This window comes from Drosophila novamexicana, unplaced genomic scaffold, assembly GCF_003285875.2.
Source record: "Drosophila novamexicana strain 15010-1031.04,08,12 unplaced genomic scaffold, DnovRS2.1 tig00000564-arrow-pilon, whole genome shotgun sequence".
NCBI classification, from domain to species: Eukaryota; Metazoa; Arthropoda; class Insecta; order Diptera; family Drosophilidae; genus Drosophila; species Drosophila novamexicana.
The window spans coordinates 2,326,656-2,345,856 of record NW_020824810.1 but is presented as its reverse complement, the minus strand read 5'-3'; the positions used below and the strand labels follow the sequence as shown (position 1 = coordinate 2,345,856).

At 41.3% G+C, this 19,201-nt stretch overlaps 2 protein-coding genes across 3 annotated transcripts; one reads left to right on the top strand and one right to left on the bottom strand.

Moving 5' to 3' along the window:
* The first annotated feature begins 1,273 nt into the window (after window positions 1–1,273).
* LOC115762204 (PTB domain-containing adapter protein ced-6) lies at window positions 1,274–7,839 on the top strand. The gene is made up of 7 exons (XM_030704328.1): window positions 1,274–1,405; window positions 3,778–4,156; window positions 4,908–5,335; window positions 5,393–5,622; window positions 5,688–6,146; window positions 6,221–6,357; window positions 7,098–7,839. The coding sequence occupies exons 2-7, from the start codon at window positions 3,848–3,850 to the stop codon at window positions 7,152–7,154; spliced, it is 1,620 nt and encodes a 539-aa protein (XP_030560188.1). The 5' UTR covers window positions 1,274–1,405; window positions 3,778–3,847; the 3' UTR covers window positions 7,155–7,839.
* An 84-nt stretch (window positions 7,840–7,923) lies between these two features.
* LOC115762150 (pyruvate dehydrogenase (acetyl-transferring) kinase, mitochondrial) lies at window positions 7,924–18,825 on the bottom strand. 2 transcript variants are annotated; one of them, XM_030704262.1, is made up of 6 exons: window positions 17,799–18,825; window positions 11,965–12,172; window positions 11,714–11,904; window positions 11,078–11,649; window positions 10,301–10,399; window positions 7,924–8,253 (listed from the first exon to the last, which is right to left on the bottom strand). In XM_030704262.1, the coding sequence occupies exons 1-6, from the start codon at window positions 17,920–17,922 to the stop codon at window positions 8,188–8,190; spliced, it is 1,260 nt and encodes a 419-aa protein (XP_030560122.1). In that variant the 5' UTR covers window positions 17,923–18,825; the 3' UTR covers window positions 7,924–8,187. The 2 variants fall into 2 exon arrangements, with proteins under 2 accessions (XP_030560122.1, XP_030560123.1); XM_030704263.1 differs by lacking the exon at window positions 7,924–8,253 and adding an exon at window positions 8,675–8,749.
* Window positions 18,826–19,201: the final 376 nt, after the last annotated feature.

Sequence of the window (19,201 nt, the reverse complement as noted above, 5' to 3'; positions counted from 1 at the left end):
TGAGTGCAGCCCTGGCAGGTGCAAAATGAAACGGCCTCATAAGTTTTTGGTCAACGCAACGGCAACTCAAGCCTCAGTCTCTTGCGCGTGATCGGTAAAAACAAATCGACGGACCGTGAAGGTGGTGAGGATATTCCATCGTCAGTGTCGATGTGGTTGTTGTTGCTGCTGCGGCTGCTGCTATCTTGTTTGTTGTAAATTTGCGCAGTACATTTCAAATAAAAATAAAGCACGAAACAAAAAAAAAATAAGAAAATAAGTTCGCGACGAGTCCACATCACACCGATAGAGACCGAGAAAGCAAGACAGACAGAAGGAGACGGAGAGCGCGCGAAAAAGTAAACGGTTGTTGTTGTTGTTGTTGTTGTTGTATTTTGTTGTTGTAATTGTATTTGTACCAGCCGCAGCATCCCGCCATTGTGCTGATTTTGTTATAGTTATTCTTGCTGTTGTTGTTGTTGCTGTTATTTGTCCATCGTGCATCGCGTGTAACTGTAAAACTGTGCCGCCGCCGACATAGTCCCCAGCTGCGCACCCTCGCCCGCATCGCATCAATTGCACTAATTTCTTCAATCAGCACACAAGGCAAGGCAAGATTCACATTTTAAACGAGTAAAACTAGCGAAAATTGTTGAACAAGTGAAAACTATGATGTATGTATGTATGTAAATTTGGCCCATTGTCCAAATTTAGAATCTAAATCCGGTATTGACTGGAAATAAATCACTTGTTTAGTTTTTGCTCCTTGCTAAAGTTTTTTTTTTTTTTTGTTTCTTCTTATTTCCTTTTTGCACTGTCATCTGCGAGAGTTGCAGGTCATGTGGGCGATGATCGCGAGAGAGAAAAGAAAGAGATTAAAATGTAATAATGAGTGAGAGTTGAGAGAGCGCGCTCACGTGTATTTAATGTTATATTAACGTGAAGTTTTGCAAAACTTTTTGTTTTACAGTAAATTTTATTTGCTACATATTGTATGTGTGTGTACGTACATGCATACATACATGTACATACATACATGTATGTGTGTGTGTGAGTGCTCTCGCACTTGCCAGAAGCGGCGTCGTTATTGTTGTTGTTTGCTCTAATCTCGATTTATCTCAGCAGCGAGCGGCAATCTTAACAATTGTTTATTGTTGTCTCTCCCCCTCTCGCGTTTGTGTGCATGTGTGTGTGTGTGTTTGTGTGTTTGTGTGGAGCTCACTGCAAGTGAATTAAACGAAACGACTTGAAAAAGTTGAAGCTTTGCTTTTTTGTTGTTTAGTACGCAGCTGTCTCCCGACGTGTACGTTACGTATTAGCGCCGTGGCGCTGTAAAATAGCGGTGAAAATCTGTAACTCTGCAAGATTGTGCGAAACTCTGCAAAAACGTATTTTAACAAAGATTTACCGCCTGGCTAAACAAACGGTATGCGTGCTTTTTGCGTATGCTCTCAGCTGGAATGAGAGCGCAAAGAAAAGCAAAAGTGCAAATGTAAAATTACGAATATATATATAATAGCTATTAGTGTGTCAGTGTGTTTGATTAAATTGAAATTACTTGCTTTTTGCTAAGCACGCACGCGCACACACACACACACACACACACACATACATATGCAAGCGCAGTACGCAGCGCCCGCTAATTATGAAAGTTTTTATTGTTTTCTTGATTGGGCTGGCCCAAAGGCGCCGCTGCGTTGTTCGTGCGTTTATTTAATAACTTGTCTTGTGCAATGCTAAAGACTTAAAAGACGCACATTTGTTAGCAAACATCAATTTGTTGTTATTGTGGCTTGTTGTTGGTTTAGCGCAAACCCACCTGTTGCTCAAGTGGTGTGCACAATGATAAAGTCCTAAAAGAAAGTATGCTGCAGGCCAGAGAAGAAATCATAAATCAACGTTTACCAACACGCTGCTGCATAAATTATAGCATGTTATTATCTTTCGGGTGGGGAGGGGGCGGATGCGGTAACGAAACATAGCTAAATGGTACACGTACAAAATTTCACAGTCAGTACACACACAGAGCAATTGAAGTACCGCAATGTCTACACTCCGTACGCCTACGCAGTTCTCTTTGCTGCCGCTGGCCGCTGCGCATGTTCATGCATATTCTGGCATTTACAATTTTTACAACACTGCGGTTTGCTGTCGTTGAGTTTTTCTAAACTGAGTGCGCATCAAAAGCATACGCGTTCTGCATGCTAAACCTAACGAAGAGTCGACGGTGGGTAGGGTGGGGGGTTGTCTGCGGTGGGTGGCTGGCAGACGTCAGTGACTTCCGCGAAGCTGTCAGACGTCAGCGTCGACGTCGCAGTCGACGTCGTCATTGCGGTTAGCTTTGGCTTGTCGACATTATCTCTTTTGTTCGTCGCAGTTGCTGCTGTCAGCTGAGCGCTGCTTATGTACATCTATTTTTTTTTTCTTTTTTTCAATTTTTAATTTTATTTTGATTGCGCAGCAGCGTCGTCGGCGGCGGCTGCGGCGCTATAATTGCGCACAATTGCCAAATACAGGGTGTTTCACTTTTCATTTCGTTTCGTTAAGCTGTAGCTATATACATATATCTGCTGTGCTATTTTTTCATTTGTTGTTGTTGCTGTTGTTGCTTTCGTCATCGCATGCCGCCGCTTTTGGATAATTTGGCTTTCGCTTTTGTGCCATTATTGTTGTCGTGTTGTTGTGCCAGTTCCCAAATCAGCTTCAAAATGAATCAAACTTATGTTCAGGCATACAGTGTGCACTCGACATAGCGAACAGTGTTGCAAAACAAGCCAATAAACCGGTTTACAGCTAATGCGGGAAATTCCCGCATAAAATTAATTGCCAAAAACGGCAACAACAAAAAAACTGTTCTTCTTAGCGAGTGCATACTGTATGTTTGTGTGTGTTTGCGTGAACACAAGGCTTCATTTAAATTTTTTGCAAGATTTTTCTTAATTATGTGACACAAAAAACAGCACGAAATGTGAGAATTGCACGAGAATCTCACATAAGGTACGTCCCCGACGGACGCAAGGTGTGATTTTTATTAAGACCCGACTTTGTGTGTGTGTGTGTGTACTTCTGAGAAACTCTGGCTTTAATTGTCTTGGCTTTGTCTTTGGAGGCCGCACTGTGACGTCAGGCGCTGCCCTCCAGCTGACTGACGGATCGTAGCCAGTGTTGTAAAGTTTTCAATTGCGCAAAAAAAAAAACAACGAGTTCCAGTGAAGGTCGCCGTTCAGAATGCAGCAGAAAAAAAAGCTAAAGAAAACGCTGTAAAGCTAGAAAATAGCTAGATTTGAGGGAAAACCAGCGGAACTGTCAGCACAGATATTGTATCATGCAGAGGTTGTTACCGCTTAGCGCTTACGACTGGCGGCTGCTCGGGCAACTGGTTTGATCAATGTGTGTGTGCGAGTGTGTGTGTGTGTGTGTGTGTGTGTGTGTGTGTGTGTGTGTGTGTGTGTGTGTGTGTGTGTGTGTGTGTGTGTGTGTGTGTGTGTGTGTGTGTGTGTGTGTGTGTGTGGATGCAGATGCACTGGGGATTGGCTTAACAGCTGGCAAGGAATGCATTTCAGATTCATTGCAAGTTGTATAACAGAAAAAACGTTAATTAGCAATTGGCAATGTCTGGGGACAATCGGAATCGATGGAATTTTTGCAAATTAACTTGCAGCTGACAAAGGGAACAAAAAAGAAAAAACCCCAAGGCCCAAAGCCCAGCCCCAAACAAATCAAAGTTCAAATCGCGCCCAAATGAAACGAAACAAATTGATGAATGAACTTTCTAATCGAATGTATCTTGTTTTACAGAGCTGCCCATACAAACAGAGAGAGAGAGAGAGAGAGAGAGAGATACACACAGATACACAGATAGATAAAGATGCCTTATCAGCCAGCGGGCAACAGCAGCGGCAGCAGCAGCGGCAGCAAAGCAGCCGCCAAAATGGCCCAGCTGAAGTTCTGGAACAAGCAGAACAGCAACAAGCAGCAGGAGAAGCAGCTGCAACAGGACGCCAGCGACGGCAGCGATTGCCACGTTGGCAACGGCAACGGCAGCGGCAACAACAGCGCCAGCAACGGCGCCGCCAGCAGCGGCGGCAGCTCCAAAGGCGACTCGAAGAGCGGCAAACGCAATTGGCTGCACACGCCGGAGCAGCTCATCAATGGACACGCGGTCTATCTAGTCAAGGTGAGACCAAGCCAACAGTTCCTATACCCTGTACTTATGAAGCGTGCCTAAACAGAAAGGGGTATGTTGCAGTCGTGACGGGCAGAAAAGTTTTCATAGTAGATCTAGCTACGTCTCAGTATCAGAGACTAGAAATGATTAATCGATAATTATCGATAAGTCTCAGCATACCTAAAATGAAGGGGTATGTTGCAGTTGTGCAAGTTCATGCAACAGGCAACAACGTGCCCAGAGCAGATCTGGCCACGTCTCTATCTATGTCAGAGACTACCTTCCATATATAAATCGATAGTTATCGATAACTCGCAGCTGTTGTTTCTGTATACCCTGTACTTATAGAGCTTGCCTAAAAAGAAGGGGTATATGCCAGTTGTGACATGTGAGGCATAAAAGTTCTCAGAGAAGATCTACCCACGTCTCGTTGTCAGAGACTACAAATGATAAACCGATATTTATCGATAACTCGCAGCTGCTGTTCCTGTATACCCTGTACTTACATGGAGCTTGCCCAAAAAGAAAGGGTATGTTGCAGTTGTTCCAGTTCTAGCCACGTCTCTATATCAGAGAGAACTCAAGTTTATTCCAAATGATAAATCGATAATTATCGATAACACGCAGCTGCTGTTCGATTATTCGTTGAACAACTTGCAACACTGGCCAAAAAGTGGTTTGCCTGTGATAGCTGCTAGCTGAGTACAGGGTATAGCCTAGTCGAAACCCATTGCTAACATTCTTAACTCTTTGCCGCCAGTTCTTTGGTAACCTGAGCGTGGACCAGCCCAAGGGCATTGAGGTTGTAAAGGATGCAATCCGGAAACTGCAATTCGCACAGCAAATGAAGAAGGCGGAGACGGGCACACAGGAGAAATTCAAGAAGCTCGAGATTACAATAAGCATCAAGGGCGTGGCCATACAGGAGCCGCGCACACACAAAATACTGCATCAGTTTCCGCTGTACAACATCTCGTACTGTGCGGACGAGAAGGGTGTAAAGAAGTTCTTCAGCTTCATCGCCAAGACGGTCAAGAGCAAGGACAATGGCGCCATGGACACGAATGGATACAACGGCAGCAGCAGCTCAAAGCCGGAGGAGACGCACGAGTGCTTCGTCTTCATATCAAATAAACTGGCCTCGGACATAACGCTGACCATTGGCCAGGCCTTTGACTTGGCCTACAGGTGGGTTGCCCAGCATATTACGTCCAGCCTCTTGCTCACCTTCAACTGGTCTTGCAGAAAATTCATGGACAGCACCGAGAAGACGAATCTGAGCAAGGCGCAGCAGCAAATCGAGCATCTGCAGCAAACGATTGCCATATACAAGGAACGTCTGCGCGAATTGTCCGCCAAATTGCCAAAGGCCGAGCTGGATGCGATGCTGTACAAGCTGGGCATCAAGGACATTGTCGAGGCGCCCAGCCAGGAGCTGCACAACGGCAACGAGACCCTCAGCAACGGCAAGCTGGGTAAGGATCCTTCTGTAGATTCCCTACCTGCCCACCTATTGCTCATATTTGTCAACTCTTTCCAGATGAGGATAAGCTGCTGATTGACACCAATTCGACGACAGCCTCGACGCACTCGGCGTCGCCCAATTCATTCTTGCCGATTGTGCCGCCGCGCAGCAATCTGTCCAGCCAGATGAGCAGCAGCAGCAGCTGCGGCGGCGGCGGTGGTGGCAAGAAAATGGATGAGCTGCTTTTGAACTCGGATTCGGATTCAGATTTTGATCCGCGCGCCGATGAGATTCAGGACAATCTTAGCAATGGACGCAATGCGATCAGCAATGATCTGTTTGGCTTCGAGCCGGCCAAGAGCTTTGGCCAGCAGCTCTTCTTCAACAACAACGATCACAAGCTGCACAACAACAACAACAACAACAGCAGCAACAACAACAACAACATCAGCAGCCTGAGCAACAACAACAACAACAACTTGAGCATCAACAGCAGCGGCTTCTCCAGCGAGCTAAACATAACGCCGCCCCTATGTACGTCTCTTTGTCTATTATAGTCAATCAATCAATCAAATTGTGTAACTTCTATTATTTCTCAATGGTTGCAGTGGCACCGCCGCCAAAGATTGCCGCACCACGGCGCAGCACCTCGGTGTCCAACAGCGGCAACAATGGCCTCAACGGCAACACGGATCTGTTTGGCTCCGATCCCTTTGAAATGAACAACGGGCCCAGCGTGTTCAAGGTGAGCGAACTAGCTAACTGACTGATTGACTGATGAGCTAGGATCATAAAAGATTCATTGGATCGTGTTTAAGGGGAGTGCGCCGCAATGCTTACTCTCAACTAAGTGACTGATTGAGTGATTGACTGATTGATTGAGCGACTGGCTGAGTAATTGATTGCCTCTGATTGGTGATTGATAAGCAGGCCTAAGCTGAGGCTTTACAGAAGCTACCGCGACTTGGGCTACACTTAGCTAGCTAACTGACTGACTGACTGACTGACTGACTGACTGACTGACATACTGACATACTCTGACTGATGATTGATAAGCAGGCCAACCCTAAGGCTTTACAGAGGCTTCCTTGGGTCAAAAGGGAGCGTGTTTACGATGAGTGCATGACTTACCTAATTGATTAAGTGGCTGATTGACTGACTGACTGACTGACCGACTAACTGATTGAATGACCGACTGACTGTGGTGATTGATTGAAACTTCCTAGGGTAAAAAAGAAGCACTAAGACGAGGCTTTAAATAATTCGACGTCAAAGTGGGAAATGACGCTGATCAAAGTTTGTATGCAGCGTTGGCTTACGTACGTGAGCGTCGAACCAGCAAGCGAGAAGTCGCCGGCTCAAATTCCGCAGCAACTTTGAATTTTTAACTTAGCGAATGACCAATGAGATTTGTCGCGACTTTTGCATACATTCAATTGATCAGTACTATATAATCTCTATATATATATATAATTTGATTTTTAGAGTCAGCTAAATATTGATGACTTTTCGCTGGAGAGCTTGGATCCGTTGCGCAAGTGAGTCAAGGAGGAGAAGGAGGAGGAGAAGGAGGAGGGAAGCGGTGCTAACTACGCCATTTGCCCGCACGTTTCTTTCTAAATACGGTTGATCGCGAATAAGTCGTGTTACTATATATATTGCGAGAGTATACAGTTTTGTAGCTATATAGCCTATTTTCCGATATTTGCCTGCTTCGTTAAATTTTGAATATGAATTATAAATCTTGTGTATGTGTATGTGTATTATTGTTTATATAATTTTATATTGCATATTATGTATGATTATTATATATATTATATATTCTATTATATTCTATTATATCGAATCAAATGCACTTTGTTTAAACGAATCAATTGTTGCTCTAGTTAAATAGTTTAAATGAATGTCAAATGTCGAGCAAAATGTCAAAGTTAACAACAAAATAAACAAAATGTTGCAAAAAAAAAACAAGTTAACGTCAGAAACGTCGTGATAATGTGCAAACGCTAAAAACCTAAATGTGAGAATTTTGTATAAAATAATTATAAACAAATATATATATATATATATATATATCTGATATGCCATATGTACATATATATATATATATATATATGATATGTGCATATGTATATATATCTCTGTCAAGCACACGCAATGAATTATTGCGAAATGAACAATATTTATTATGATGTAAAAAATAAATTGTAGCGCCTTAAATGAAAAATCGGTTTTCGCTTTATGTTTTGAAATCGTTTTATATATATATTTTTTGTTGCTTTTCAGTTGTGATTGCACAAAAACACGCTTATAAAATATGCAAATCATTTCTAACGTACTTTCTTTTTAACAATTTCTCATTTTTGCTTTTCCAGTTTAACAATTGAAAACTTAACACGAATTACATATAGAAAACATAGTTGTTATTGCTGTTGCTCTTGTATTTGGGAATGTTTGCCTAGAACTAGTGATATTTATCTATATATATAGTGTATATTCAATATCTTTATGCTCTCTGTAGTTTAAAATCAATTGTTGTAGTCGTCCTGAGTAACGTTCCGAGCTGGCCAGCTCCCTAGTCCAGATCGCTGTAGCGCTTCGGCGTTGTCGCGTTCAGCTGGCGTGCATTCATGTCCGAGCTCTGGAATAGGCCAGCAATATATGGAGGCGATCAGCAAGGTATACAAAGGGGAAGGGAAGGATCTTTGTGCTTTCAGCTCGCAATAAGGCAAGAGAAGAACTTGAGTAAAACTCGGGCTGGCCAAAGTTTTGGATACGCTTGCAGGGTATACGAAAGTGTCATATATTGCTCAAAAGATTTCAATTTGCAGAAATGCGCTAATTCAATTATAATCAAATTAGTTTGGTGCTTCAAATGAACGACTAATCAAATTAGTTAACATATATATCAGCTCATATAAAATCGGATATAAATTTAAAAAAATGTATAAATAAATTTATATATACGAAAGATATATCAAGAGATTTAAAAAAAAACACACTGCAAGTTGAACAATTTGCTGTTTAAAAAACCAAAAAAATGAAACTAACCCAGGCTAGTTATTTTTATTACAGTCTTAAGGATTCTTATACATTTTTATAAAACCATAGATATAACGCCAGCGATTGGAAAAGTTCTGAAAGAAATGCCAAAAGAAAATGAGCTAAAAGAAAATATGTTGTAAATAACAAAAGAGAACTTTGTAAAAATTCCATGGTGTTTTTTTCCGGTTTAGCCAGAAAGTATGCCACATTTGGAGCTGGGGGAATAATTTAGAAGGTTCTTTTAGGAGATTTTCATGCATTTAGGTTACAATTTATAAATCATATATAACACAAGAAGAAAAGCTTAGTCTTTCAAAATTAGCCTATTTCTTTGCATGCGAAAATGGCTCACTTAAGATTAGAATATTACTCTATTTCTGTAAAACCTTCAAAAATTCGTCCTTTTTTATCAAATTTATTTCAATTCCAATTGTTAAGAACACTTTGATTGGCTAAATACAGGATAATGCGAGTTTGTTTGGTTGGAAATTCTTCGTCTATTTATCTCAAAATTTGTAAAAATATTTTCACAAAATTGATCAAAACTTTGAATGATTTGGAAATATGTATCTTTCGATTATCAGAAGACTTTTACTCGAGATATTTGCATGAGAATATATTGGAAAAACCTTAAATCTCAGTTAAATGAAGTGCGATTCTTCGGAAATTCTTCGATTCGGGAATATAACTGAACCGTTTTTTGAAAATTTAGAATGCGGTCTCTTTTAATAGAAATCGATCCAAGAAGAAATGTCTTTCGCATATCAGAAGACTTTTTCCCGAGATATTTATTTGTGAAATATCTCAGTTAAATGAAGTCCGATCTTGAAAAGTTGATAATGATTCCATGAAGAAAATCTCGACTATGAAAGCGATTCCAGTAATTAGCATGCGTCTAAATCTTGTTAATTATATTTAAATAGTTAAATCAGGTTTTGGATGAAAATTAAACAAAGAACAAAAGTTGGTAATTGCATGTGTGTGTATTTTTTGTATAAATAATTCAACAGCAGATTTGCTCAAAACTTCAGTAGAACTTAAAAGATAATATATATATATATATCTATCTATATATATGTATGTGTGTGTGTGTGTGTGTGTGTGCTCAGATAAAATGTATTTTTGTAACTTAAAACTAATTTACATTAAAAAAAAACTAAATGTTTCCAGATTAGATATATATGTAGCTATTTTGCAATAAATATATGAATATATATATATATAGATAGATATATTTAAAATATAAGACTTTATCGTGCTTAGGAGCTAAAATTGTAATTACAAACAGATAAAAACCCAAAGAAGCGCCGCATATATCAATTTCTGGAATGTCAAAACGATTCCAACAAAATGCATAATTAATATTAATTGGGCGAACAAACAAACAAACACACACATTTAAATTAATTATACAATTAGAAGAAGCTAAACAATAATTAGGATTGAGTTAAAACTTTGGACTTCGTGCGGATTATCTCTGGCTTCGGGTTCGGGTTCGGGTTTGGTTTTGCTTTCATTTTTCGCCTGGGTTGATTTTGGGTTTGGTTAACGCACACACACACACACACACACGCACACACACGGGGGGCGAGCCTGGTCTATTGGCTGACGGCGCTGGTCTTCTTCTTCTTAGCGTATTTTACCTGATTGGACCAGTCGCCGGTTGGAACCGTGGCCCGATAGAACTTTGAGCTAGTTTTGTTGAAGATGGGCAACAGCTCGTTGGCCTCATCGGAAAGCGCCTGCAAAGAGTTAGAAAGCAGAGAGTTTAGTTAGTATTAACATCTATTATATAAGATATTCCTTCCCTAGTTCCCAATTATGGAATACGCAAGTATGTATAAGGAGGCATGTCCAAGGACCAAGAATATATCACTGAAAGCTACAGATTTCCACGAGATATTCTTCCCGTACTTTCTCATTTAACTTGGCCATTGACGAAGCGTTCTTTTTGCAAATTTCAGGGCTTAAATATAATGTTGTGCCGTGTGTATATTCCAAGGATCAAGAATATATCTTTGAAAATGGGATTCCTTTACATTTGGAGGTATCAGAAATGTAAGCTATGCCGGATCTGTATATATACCCCAAGAGATACCTTCTACAGACTTGTGCATGTACTAGATCTAGAGCTAGGTAAAGGCATAAACATATACCAAATACGTTCTCAGTTAACTTCGGTATTTATGATTCAATCTTTTTGAAATTTTCAGATATTCAATATGACATACAGGAGTGTGTGTATACGAAGGACCGAGAATATATATACAAAACTGAGGCTTTTTTCATTGAGACTTCTATCAGAAATGTGAGTTTTTCAGGATCTGAGTGTGCCCTAAGATATGCCCTCTACAGACTTGGGTACGTACTAGATCTAGCTTTTTTCTTGACTCGACTAAATATACTATGGATAGCCTCACCTTCAGGTAGATGATGGCATCGGTGCCAAAGCCCTCGCAGGAGAGCAGCACAATGTCGCCATGGAAATAGCGCGCATAGAGCCGGGAGATGGGCAGGCCGTAGCCGTAACCGGCCAACGGAACCGTATGCAGATCGGATTTGGAGGGCTGCGGTGCCGTGCTGTACATGTACTTGAAGAGCTGATCGGACTGGGAGCGCGGTATGCCGCCGCCCTGATCGGAGATCTTCACACAGATGTCCTCCTTGCCGCGACAAATGGCCACCTTGAGCGGCGGCAGCGTATCGCAATTGTCATGATTGTGATGCTCGACAACGGCACGCATCGAGTTCTTGAACAGCTCGAAGAGCATATAGTACAAATGCGACGGCACGTACACGGTCCGGATGGGTGTACCCTCATCCGTGCTGCTGTACTGCTGGATCTCCAGCGCTGGGCTGGTCAGATAGTATTGATCACAGAGAAAGCGGGCATTCTCGTACGCATCGCGCACCACGTCCGACAAATCGCAGGCGGGATCCAGGCAGCCGATGTGCCGGCCCAGCGAATGCGGGCTGGAGCCGAAGAGCAGGGCTGTGCGGCAAGAATTTGAGATTGATTATAATGAACAGATATATATATATATATAATTGATTACTGTGCTGATTGATGAGCATGCGTATGCTGATGCGGGACATGTAGAGCCGATCGAGAAAGTATTGTATGGAGCTCTCGGTGGGCGCGTCCACGTGTCCGCCCTCGTTCTCCTTCATCTCGATGACGCCCTGCGCCATCGTCTGGACAACATCGTTGTGGCGATTCCTAATGAGATCCAAATCGCGCACAAATCTGCAAGGCAACGAAATTTCAAAACATGCAATAATCATTTTTTAATTGGCGTTTTTATACTTTTGCAGATTCTCGTGGGTGGGTTCGATCTTCTCGTACTCCAGCACATCCTCGAAGCTCTTCACGTACCAGGAGCTCACCTCGCTCACGGAACGCGTGTGCAGCAGATTGTCCGGCAGCAAGGCGATCTCCTTCATGATATTCGCCAGACGCACGGGCAGCTCCTTGCGCAGAAATATAAACGATTTCTTTTCGCATGCATTCTGGCCTGTAAGAGAGAGAGAGGGGGGAGAGGGGGCATTATTAGATTTATATATAGTATTTGTTCTAGTTTCGCTCATCAAGGCTGGCTCTCATTCGCATTTGCATCGGCAATGGGTCAGTTGGAGTTCAACGAATTCGTCGAATGATTAAGAACGATTGCAACGATTAAGGTGAATCGGACGTGCGTATACCCTGCATTCAGTAGGGTTAGTCAGCAGCTACATTTGAACAGGGTTTTACCTAGACCGAAAACGACAATTCGCTTGAAAAGCGGTTTCTTAAAAGTTTTACGCTGTTTAAATATAGAATACAAAGGATTAAGAGACGAATTAAGGCAAATCGGACTTGAGTATACCCTGTATTAAATTAGGTACCATTAAAAAAACGTTTGCTCAGTGGATAAAAAGTGTTTAGTTAGGCCGAAAACGAGAATTCGCTTGAAAAGCCGATTCTAAAAAGTGTTACCATTACGATATTTGAAGTGAGAGAACAAACAAGCAAAGCAGTGTTGCAAAATTTCAATGTTGAAAAGTGTACACCCGTTACGTTATTTGGGCAACAAAACAGTGTTACCAAATCAAAGGAAGCCATAAAAATCAGCTCAGTTTTGAATAGTTTATAGGGTAACTGTAAGTCGAGCAAGATTGGTTCGTTAGAGCTCAGTCTTGAGCTGTTCCATAGTTAATTGTTTATTTTAACAAAATGAGCTCAGTTCAAAAACCCAGAACGAATAGGCATTGTTTTAGTCAATAAACCGAAACAAAGCCGCACAAAAACTTTGCACTTTTCATGTGTTTTGTTTTTGTTGTTCGTCAACAATTTCGTAACAAAAAAAACACAAAGCAAAGGAAAAGCAGAAACATGCGATTCGAGCCGCCGACAGACGGACCGACTGACCGACTGATAAGCACAACGAACTCGGCGACAAGTCGAAAATTAATTCGAAATACATTTGCATTTATGTATGTGGAGACATGTGTACACACTTGTGCACATCAAATTGTTTTTCATTTGGAGACCTTGAACTGAACTGAACGCCATCTGTTGTCAGAGTTTGACAAGACACGCCTCTTTTTTATATTCCGGCTGACGTTTAATTTCGTTGATTACTTTGAACGCAGCCAGCCCATATTAACGCGTAATCTAACCAAAGAGTCTGATAAGAGACCCAGAGGGCAAACCAAAGAGTGTCAACAACATTTACCGAGGGCCTCTCATCAACAAATTTACGATGATTTTCGGCATTACAATCGCAAAGCGAAAACAAATATGTATGTATGTATATGCATGCGCATATATTTGTGAGTGTGTGTGTGCGTGTGTGTGTTAAAAGTTAGTCATAAATGCTTCGATAGCTTTGTCGGCCATTTTGTTTATGGGCCGCAATTGTAACGAATTCGGAAAACAAAACAGAATCAATAAAACGAGCTATAAAAACACAAGAGAGCATAAAAGACAACAAAAGTTGCGCTCAAACAGGTTCACAAGAAAATGAAAAAAAAAAAAAAACAACAAAAAAAAACAAAACATCAAAACAAGCGCGACGACGTCAGCCTTATTAGAATTTGCGAGAAACTGCCGGCTGGACATGGAGAGATAACGAATGAGCGCGAGAGTGCGAGAGAAAGAGAGTGAGAGAGCGCATAAGCGCGATCAGAAGACACGCGCAATGCCTGAGCACCCCCCCTCCCTTCCCCACCCACACGATAGCAAACAACACTGGCGAGCTCCAGCTGCTGACCTCAAAATTGAGCTTTTTTTTTCATGTTTATGCTTTGTTGTTGGAATAGAAGCGGAAGGCTGCTTTGACTGTATACGTGTGCGTGTACGTGTGCGTGTGTGTGTTTTTATTATTGCTATGCCTTCGAGTTTGTTTGCGAAAATAAAGAGACTTCTGATGAGTTGATCGGACCCGTCTGGCACTTGACAAGAACTTTGATGCATTGGCAGTGATAAGGCCCGTCTTCACTTTCGTTTCGCCTCGCGTGATAAGTGAAATATATTAATATTAATAAACAATAATCGTTACTTAATTCCCGCGTGCGCATTGGCATAATCCATGTAGTTAACGGTAATTGGATATAAACAAGTGACAAATGCTAACGTCACGAATTCACTTAGTACTCAATTGAATGCTGCTTCTTCTTAGTTAGCAGCGCACTCAATTACTCAATTGCACGGCAGTGCTGGAAAATGCAATAAATAATTTACAACGCACGCAGCGGGCGGCAAATTTCTTAATACGCACAGCCATTCTCACTCCATCCCCACCCCACCCCGCCACTAGCACGACCAAAGCAAGGTCAGGGATAGTCGCAAGTCGGAAATGCTCGCACTGCAATTACAGTTACACGTGCAGTTTTCTATTTCAATTACAGTAACATTAGCTAAATAATGCCACTTGAGCAGATGAGCGTGACGTCACAGCTTAATTGACATCTTTGGCTCTTGCATCAGCATACACACACACACACACACACGTATGTATGTATTTATTAGATCCACTTTTACCGACGACATCTTTTGCGTATATTTGACTCACATTCGCCTTTGCCGCGCCCCTGCCGCCCCGCTGCTGAGAAACGTGTGAGCAAGAGCGAGAAAGAATTAAATGCTGGACTGCTGGACTCGGCGTTGCCTTACAGTTACATGCATATGTTACATGCATGCATGCATGTTTGTTTGTGTGGCAAACTTGACGAAAGCGTAGACTAGACGACAAGTGCTGTAAAGTTCAAAAATCAACATAAATACTGAGTTCAATTTGCGTAAGTAGCACAGGCTGGCCAAAGTTCGCATATACCCTGCAGGCTATTGGCTAAGTGCGTAGAAACTTTGCGGCGCGTGTGGCTGTCATTATTATCACGAGTATCGAAAAAAAAAAAACACGGGGGTGTTGAGCTTTTTTTCGCTTCTTTTTTGCCAATTTTTTTTTGCCTTGTTATGCTTCTTCTTCTTTTTCTATTTGGGTTAGGTTTTGACGTCTGTGTTTGTTTGTTTGTTTGTTTTTTGTCTGCTCGAAACCCGTTCATGAATCCAAAGTTCAAGTGTTGGCAAAGTCCAAAATTTGCGTGTGATGCTGCCGTTGCTTATATTTAACGGTTCTCGATATTCGCTGCTTTAGATGGTCACACACACACGAACACACACACACACGCAGCGTATACTTAACGTATGCGTCAAATTTCGATTTGAATATATGCTCGCCTCTATATTTTTTCACTTTTGTCACTGCATTTGTTGTTGTTATTGTTATATTTATCACATGAAATGAAAAATATTTGGCACATGATCAGCTCACATAATCACAACGAGCCTCCGAATTTGCCATATCAAATATTTTATATTGCTTTCGGATGGGCCATTGATAGGGAAAGTGTTTAGGGCTTCACTTAGGTATAGCATGAGCTAGGTACAGTGATAACTCTACTAAATGACAGCTCTCACTTAGACGGAATATCCTCAAAGGACTCAAGCTACTTTTACAGCTAAAGATCTTGAAAGAACCTAACCTAAAAGTTGGGAGAATAATCATTTAGCGTCAAATTTTGACTCATGTTTGTTGTTCGTCCAAAAGGGCTTTCACTGTACAGTTTAGCCCGAATAAGTCAATAATAATTATTATTCATATCTTAAGTGGGCCATTCGATAATGTTATGTTATTGTTTAACGGGTGATAATACGAGTTTCGCACACTTAACATATGTATGCCCCATATATGATAAAAAAAAAACTGGCATATTGTTCACATTTTCAGCAGCTACGACATGTTGTGAATTTTCACAGCTGAGCGCTTTCCCATGGAAAATGCTAACAGCCTTGCACAGATACTTATGTGTATGCCTCTGGCCAGGTACAGTTGGCAACAAAAGCAGCTCAAATCTTATCGCTTGCATCAAAGTTCAAGTACAGTCACACACACAAACATACATACATATTTTGTATTGAATTAACTAGAAAAGCCTTTGTTTATTTTATTTGTACATCATATAAAATGAAAACAAAAACAAAAGATTATGAACAATGGATAAAAAGTGTTGTTTTTTTTTTGTTTTTTTTTTTTTTTATTTAATAGGTACACACTGAATGTGAGCAGAAACAAGTCTCGAGCCTGTTTCATACAATTTCTATTAATAAGCCTTTGGAAGCCTTGCCTCCTCCTTGCTGGTCTCTCTATATATAGACCCTCTAGTAGGTCTCGCCCCCCCCCCCCCTTCTCCTACCCCCTCGACCAGCTGGCTGAACCGTCAAATAAAACTGGGTCTCTTCTTAGCCACTTGGCTTGACTTGGCCGCATTGTTTCCAAGCCAGTTGCCTTTTGGGCCGTGGGGCTAAGAACTGTTGGGGTCGCTTGTTATAGATACCCTATATAAGGTTCGGTAAGGGTCGCTTGCTATATATACCCTATATACGTACGTATAGCAAATTGACATATTCGCTTATTTATGGTTTAATTATTATATAATGCCGCCTTTCGCTTCCTTTTCTTTTATCAACAATTGTTATCTAACCCAATTTCCTTGTACTTTCTCTCTAGATTCATTTATGATAAATATTCGCAAACTGATTAAATACTTATCTTTATGTTTGCCTTAGATATAAAGTATTTTTAGCAGAAGTTTATCTTGATAACTTTCCCCCATGTAATTGACAAATTGTACAGGGTATTTGATAGTGTCATATGCTATGCTCTCTGCAGCTTATTGGGGCAGGTTTTGGTGCGGCTTAGAACGGAGTGCACAGACTTATAAATATATATGTATGTGTATGTATATGTATATATAACATATACATATGCGCCCATGCATGTTTGTGCATGTTAATAATGCATATGCCTATGTAAATGACATTGAAACGTCCTTGGGCGGCACGTGCCAGCTGGTGGGCGAGGGGGGCAGGAAGGGGTTTAACAACTTGTAGCTAAAATATTAAATTTCATTGTCATCTACGGCTCATGAAAAATAAATCTATTTGTGGGAACTTCCGTTTTTCAAGTCGTTTAATCCAGCGCTCGGAACTGAAGCGTGCAATTGAGACGGCTGTATTTATCTCTCTCTCTCTCGCTCTCTCGCTCGCTCGCTCAGCCTGGCTTGAGTTCTGCATAGTCAACAGTCTGTTGTTGTTGTTGTACAGTGAAAACTGTTTAATTGACAAGCCAATGGAAATAAATTGGGCATTAGATAACGGCAATTTGCGCAGTACAACAAAATAATTCCATATGCAGCCCAAGCTAAGCTTTGTCACGTACTGAGCGATTACATGCCATATGAGTCAAAACTTGAGTGCTTTTTCAATCAAAGAAAAACGTTGCTTTCGTCAACAAGCCGAACGAAAGATTCTCATAGTGTAGAGAGGTTACGCAAGAGTCGAGCCGATAAGATCAAAGCGGCAAATCAATCGATTTGGGTGACGTCACGGCAGGGTAACAAATGTTTGTTGCATTCGTATTAGAATAACAATAATTATTCAACGAACAAAAAGCAAAACAACACACACGCACACACACAGAAGTGAACTAAGAGCAAGGGTAGAGCAAGCGAGACGGCGCGAGTCAGGGGGGCAACTTAACGAAAGCCGGCAAGGACCCGGCCGCGGTAAAATATTTATAAATAAATGCATGTTTGGCTTACCGAAATCCATAAACTGTTTAATTGAAAGCGGCGACGGATTGAAGCCTGAGTAGAAATCCAACATTTTGGCCAAGCTCGACATGGACGACGAGACGGCCGAGAGTCGCACGGGAAAAATACGCATCTTGAGTGACTGTTGCCTGGCTCTCTGTGTGTGTGTGTGTGTGTGTATGGGGCAGGGTTGTGGTTCGGGATCAGTACAGGGCTGTTATCTTCAACAACTTTTGATAGGCCGCGCTACGAGAGAGCTTCCAACTCTGCCGGCAGGCAGTGCAAAATGTCCTTGGCTCACCTTCAACAGCCGACGGCAGCGAGGACAAAGCCGTGCATAACCACACTTTTTGTTAGGCAGCAGGACGTTGACCGGGCTGCCCACCCTTTTATTTTGAGTGTTCCAATTGGATTGTCAATATTTTACCGCAATTTTTCTCAGCGAACAGCTGGCAATGTCTTCTTCTTTGTGCACAAACAGAACAACAACAACAACAACAGTAAATCAATTGTGCTCAAAAAGGCTTTAAACGTTGTTCGTACAAAAGTTAGCAAAATATTTGTATTTGTATAAATCAGCAATATTTGTTGTTGTTTTTTTGTTGCTTTATGCTAGCTGCTGCTGCTGCTGTTGCCGTTATTGTTCTTGTAGAATTTGCTGGCAGTCGCTGAGCGTTTGTTTCGCTGATGCGCCATAAAAGAGCGTTTTGTTGTTGGCCAAATTATGCGCTTGAGATAGTCGGATTTTCCACACTGATTCCACGCGTGTTATAACAATATTAACTCTCGCTATTTATTTACTTTTGCACTTTGCACGTTCTAATTGTCGTCGTCGTCGTCGTTGTTGCTGCTGCAGCGCTCTGCGTCGACTGACTGGACGACCGTCGCGCGTTTGGTCTTAATAATATGCTCCACAAATCAAGAGACTGTTCGAGAGCGCGCCGCGTTTTGCTCATTTTATAGGCGCGCTCCAAACTGGCTGTGTGTGCGTGTGTGTGTGTGTGTTGTGTGTGTGTAGCGGTTTTCAGCTGGAGGCGGAGGTTTTTGTGGGCTAGCTTTTACTGGAGAGTGTGACCGTTGGCAGTCAAAGTAAAAAATACTCAATAAATACCACAAATAATCTATATCGTGCTGCCGCCACAATAAGAGCAAATGAGGCAGTGCTCGATTGGCTTTATACCCTGTTATAATAATCAGCACAAAAATGTAAGTAAAAAACGCTTGACGTTTCGTGTTTTCAGTTTTATTTGATACCCTTATAAATGTAATAGATAAATATTCATAAGTTACAGCATATACACTTATTGAATTGAAATTATTCCAATTTAATTGCAATAATATTCAAAACCTTAACGTGATTATATAAATTTATATTTGTTTTTTTTCTTCACGATACTCCATTCAGACAAAAT

Excerpts from the sequence above, each read along its gene's own strand:
- LOC115762204 (XM_030704328.1), top strand. The coding sequence starts at position 3,848 with ATGCCTTATCAGCCAGCGGGCAACAGCAGCGGCAGCAGCAGCGGCAGC. Across the intron at positions 4,157-4,907 it reads ACGCGGTCTATCTAGTCAAG|TTCTTTGGTAACCTGAGCGT; the intron begins GTGAGACCAAGC and ends CTTTGCCGCCAG. Across the intron at positions 6,358-7,097 it reads ACGGGCCCAGCGTGTTCAAG|AGTCAGCTAAATATTGATGA; the intron begins GTGAGCGAACTA and ends TTTGATTTTTAG.
- LOC115762150 (XM_030704262.1), bottom strand. The coding sequence starts at position 17,922 with ATGCGTATTTTTCCCGTGCGACTCTCGGCCGTCTCGTCGTCCATGTCG. Across the intron at positions 11,905-11,964 it reads ACCCACGAGAATCTGCAAAA|ATTTGTGCGCGATTTGGATC; the intron begins GTATAAAAACGC and ends GTTGCCTTGCAG. Across the intron at positions 10,400-11,077 it reads ATGCCATCATCTACCTGAAG|GCGCTTTCCGATGAGGCCAA; the intron begins GTGAGGCTATCC and ends AACTCTTTGCAG.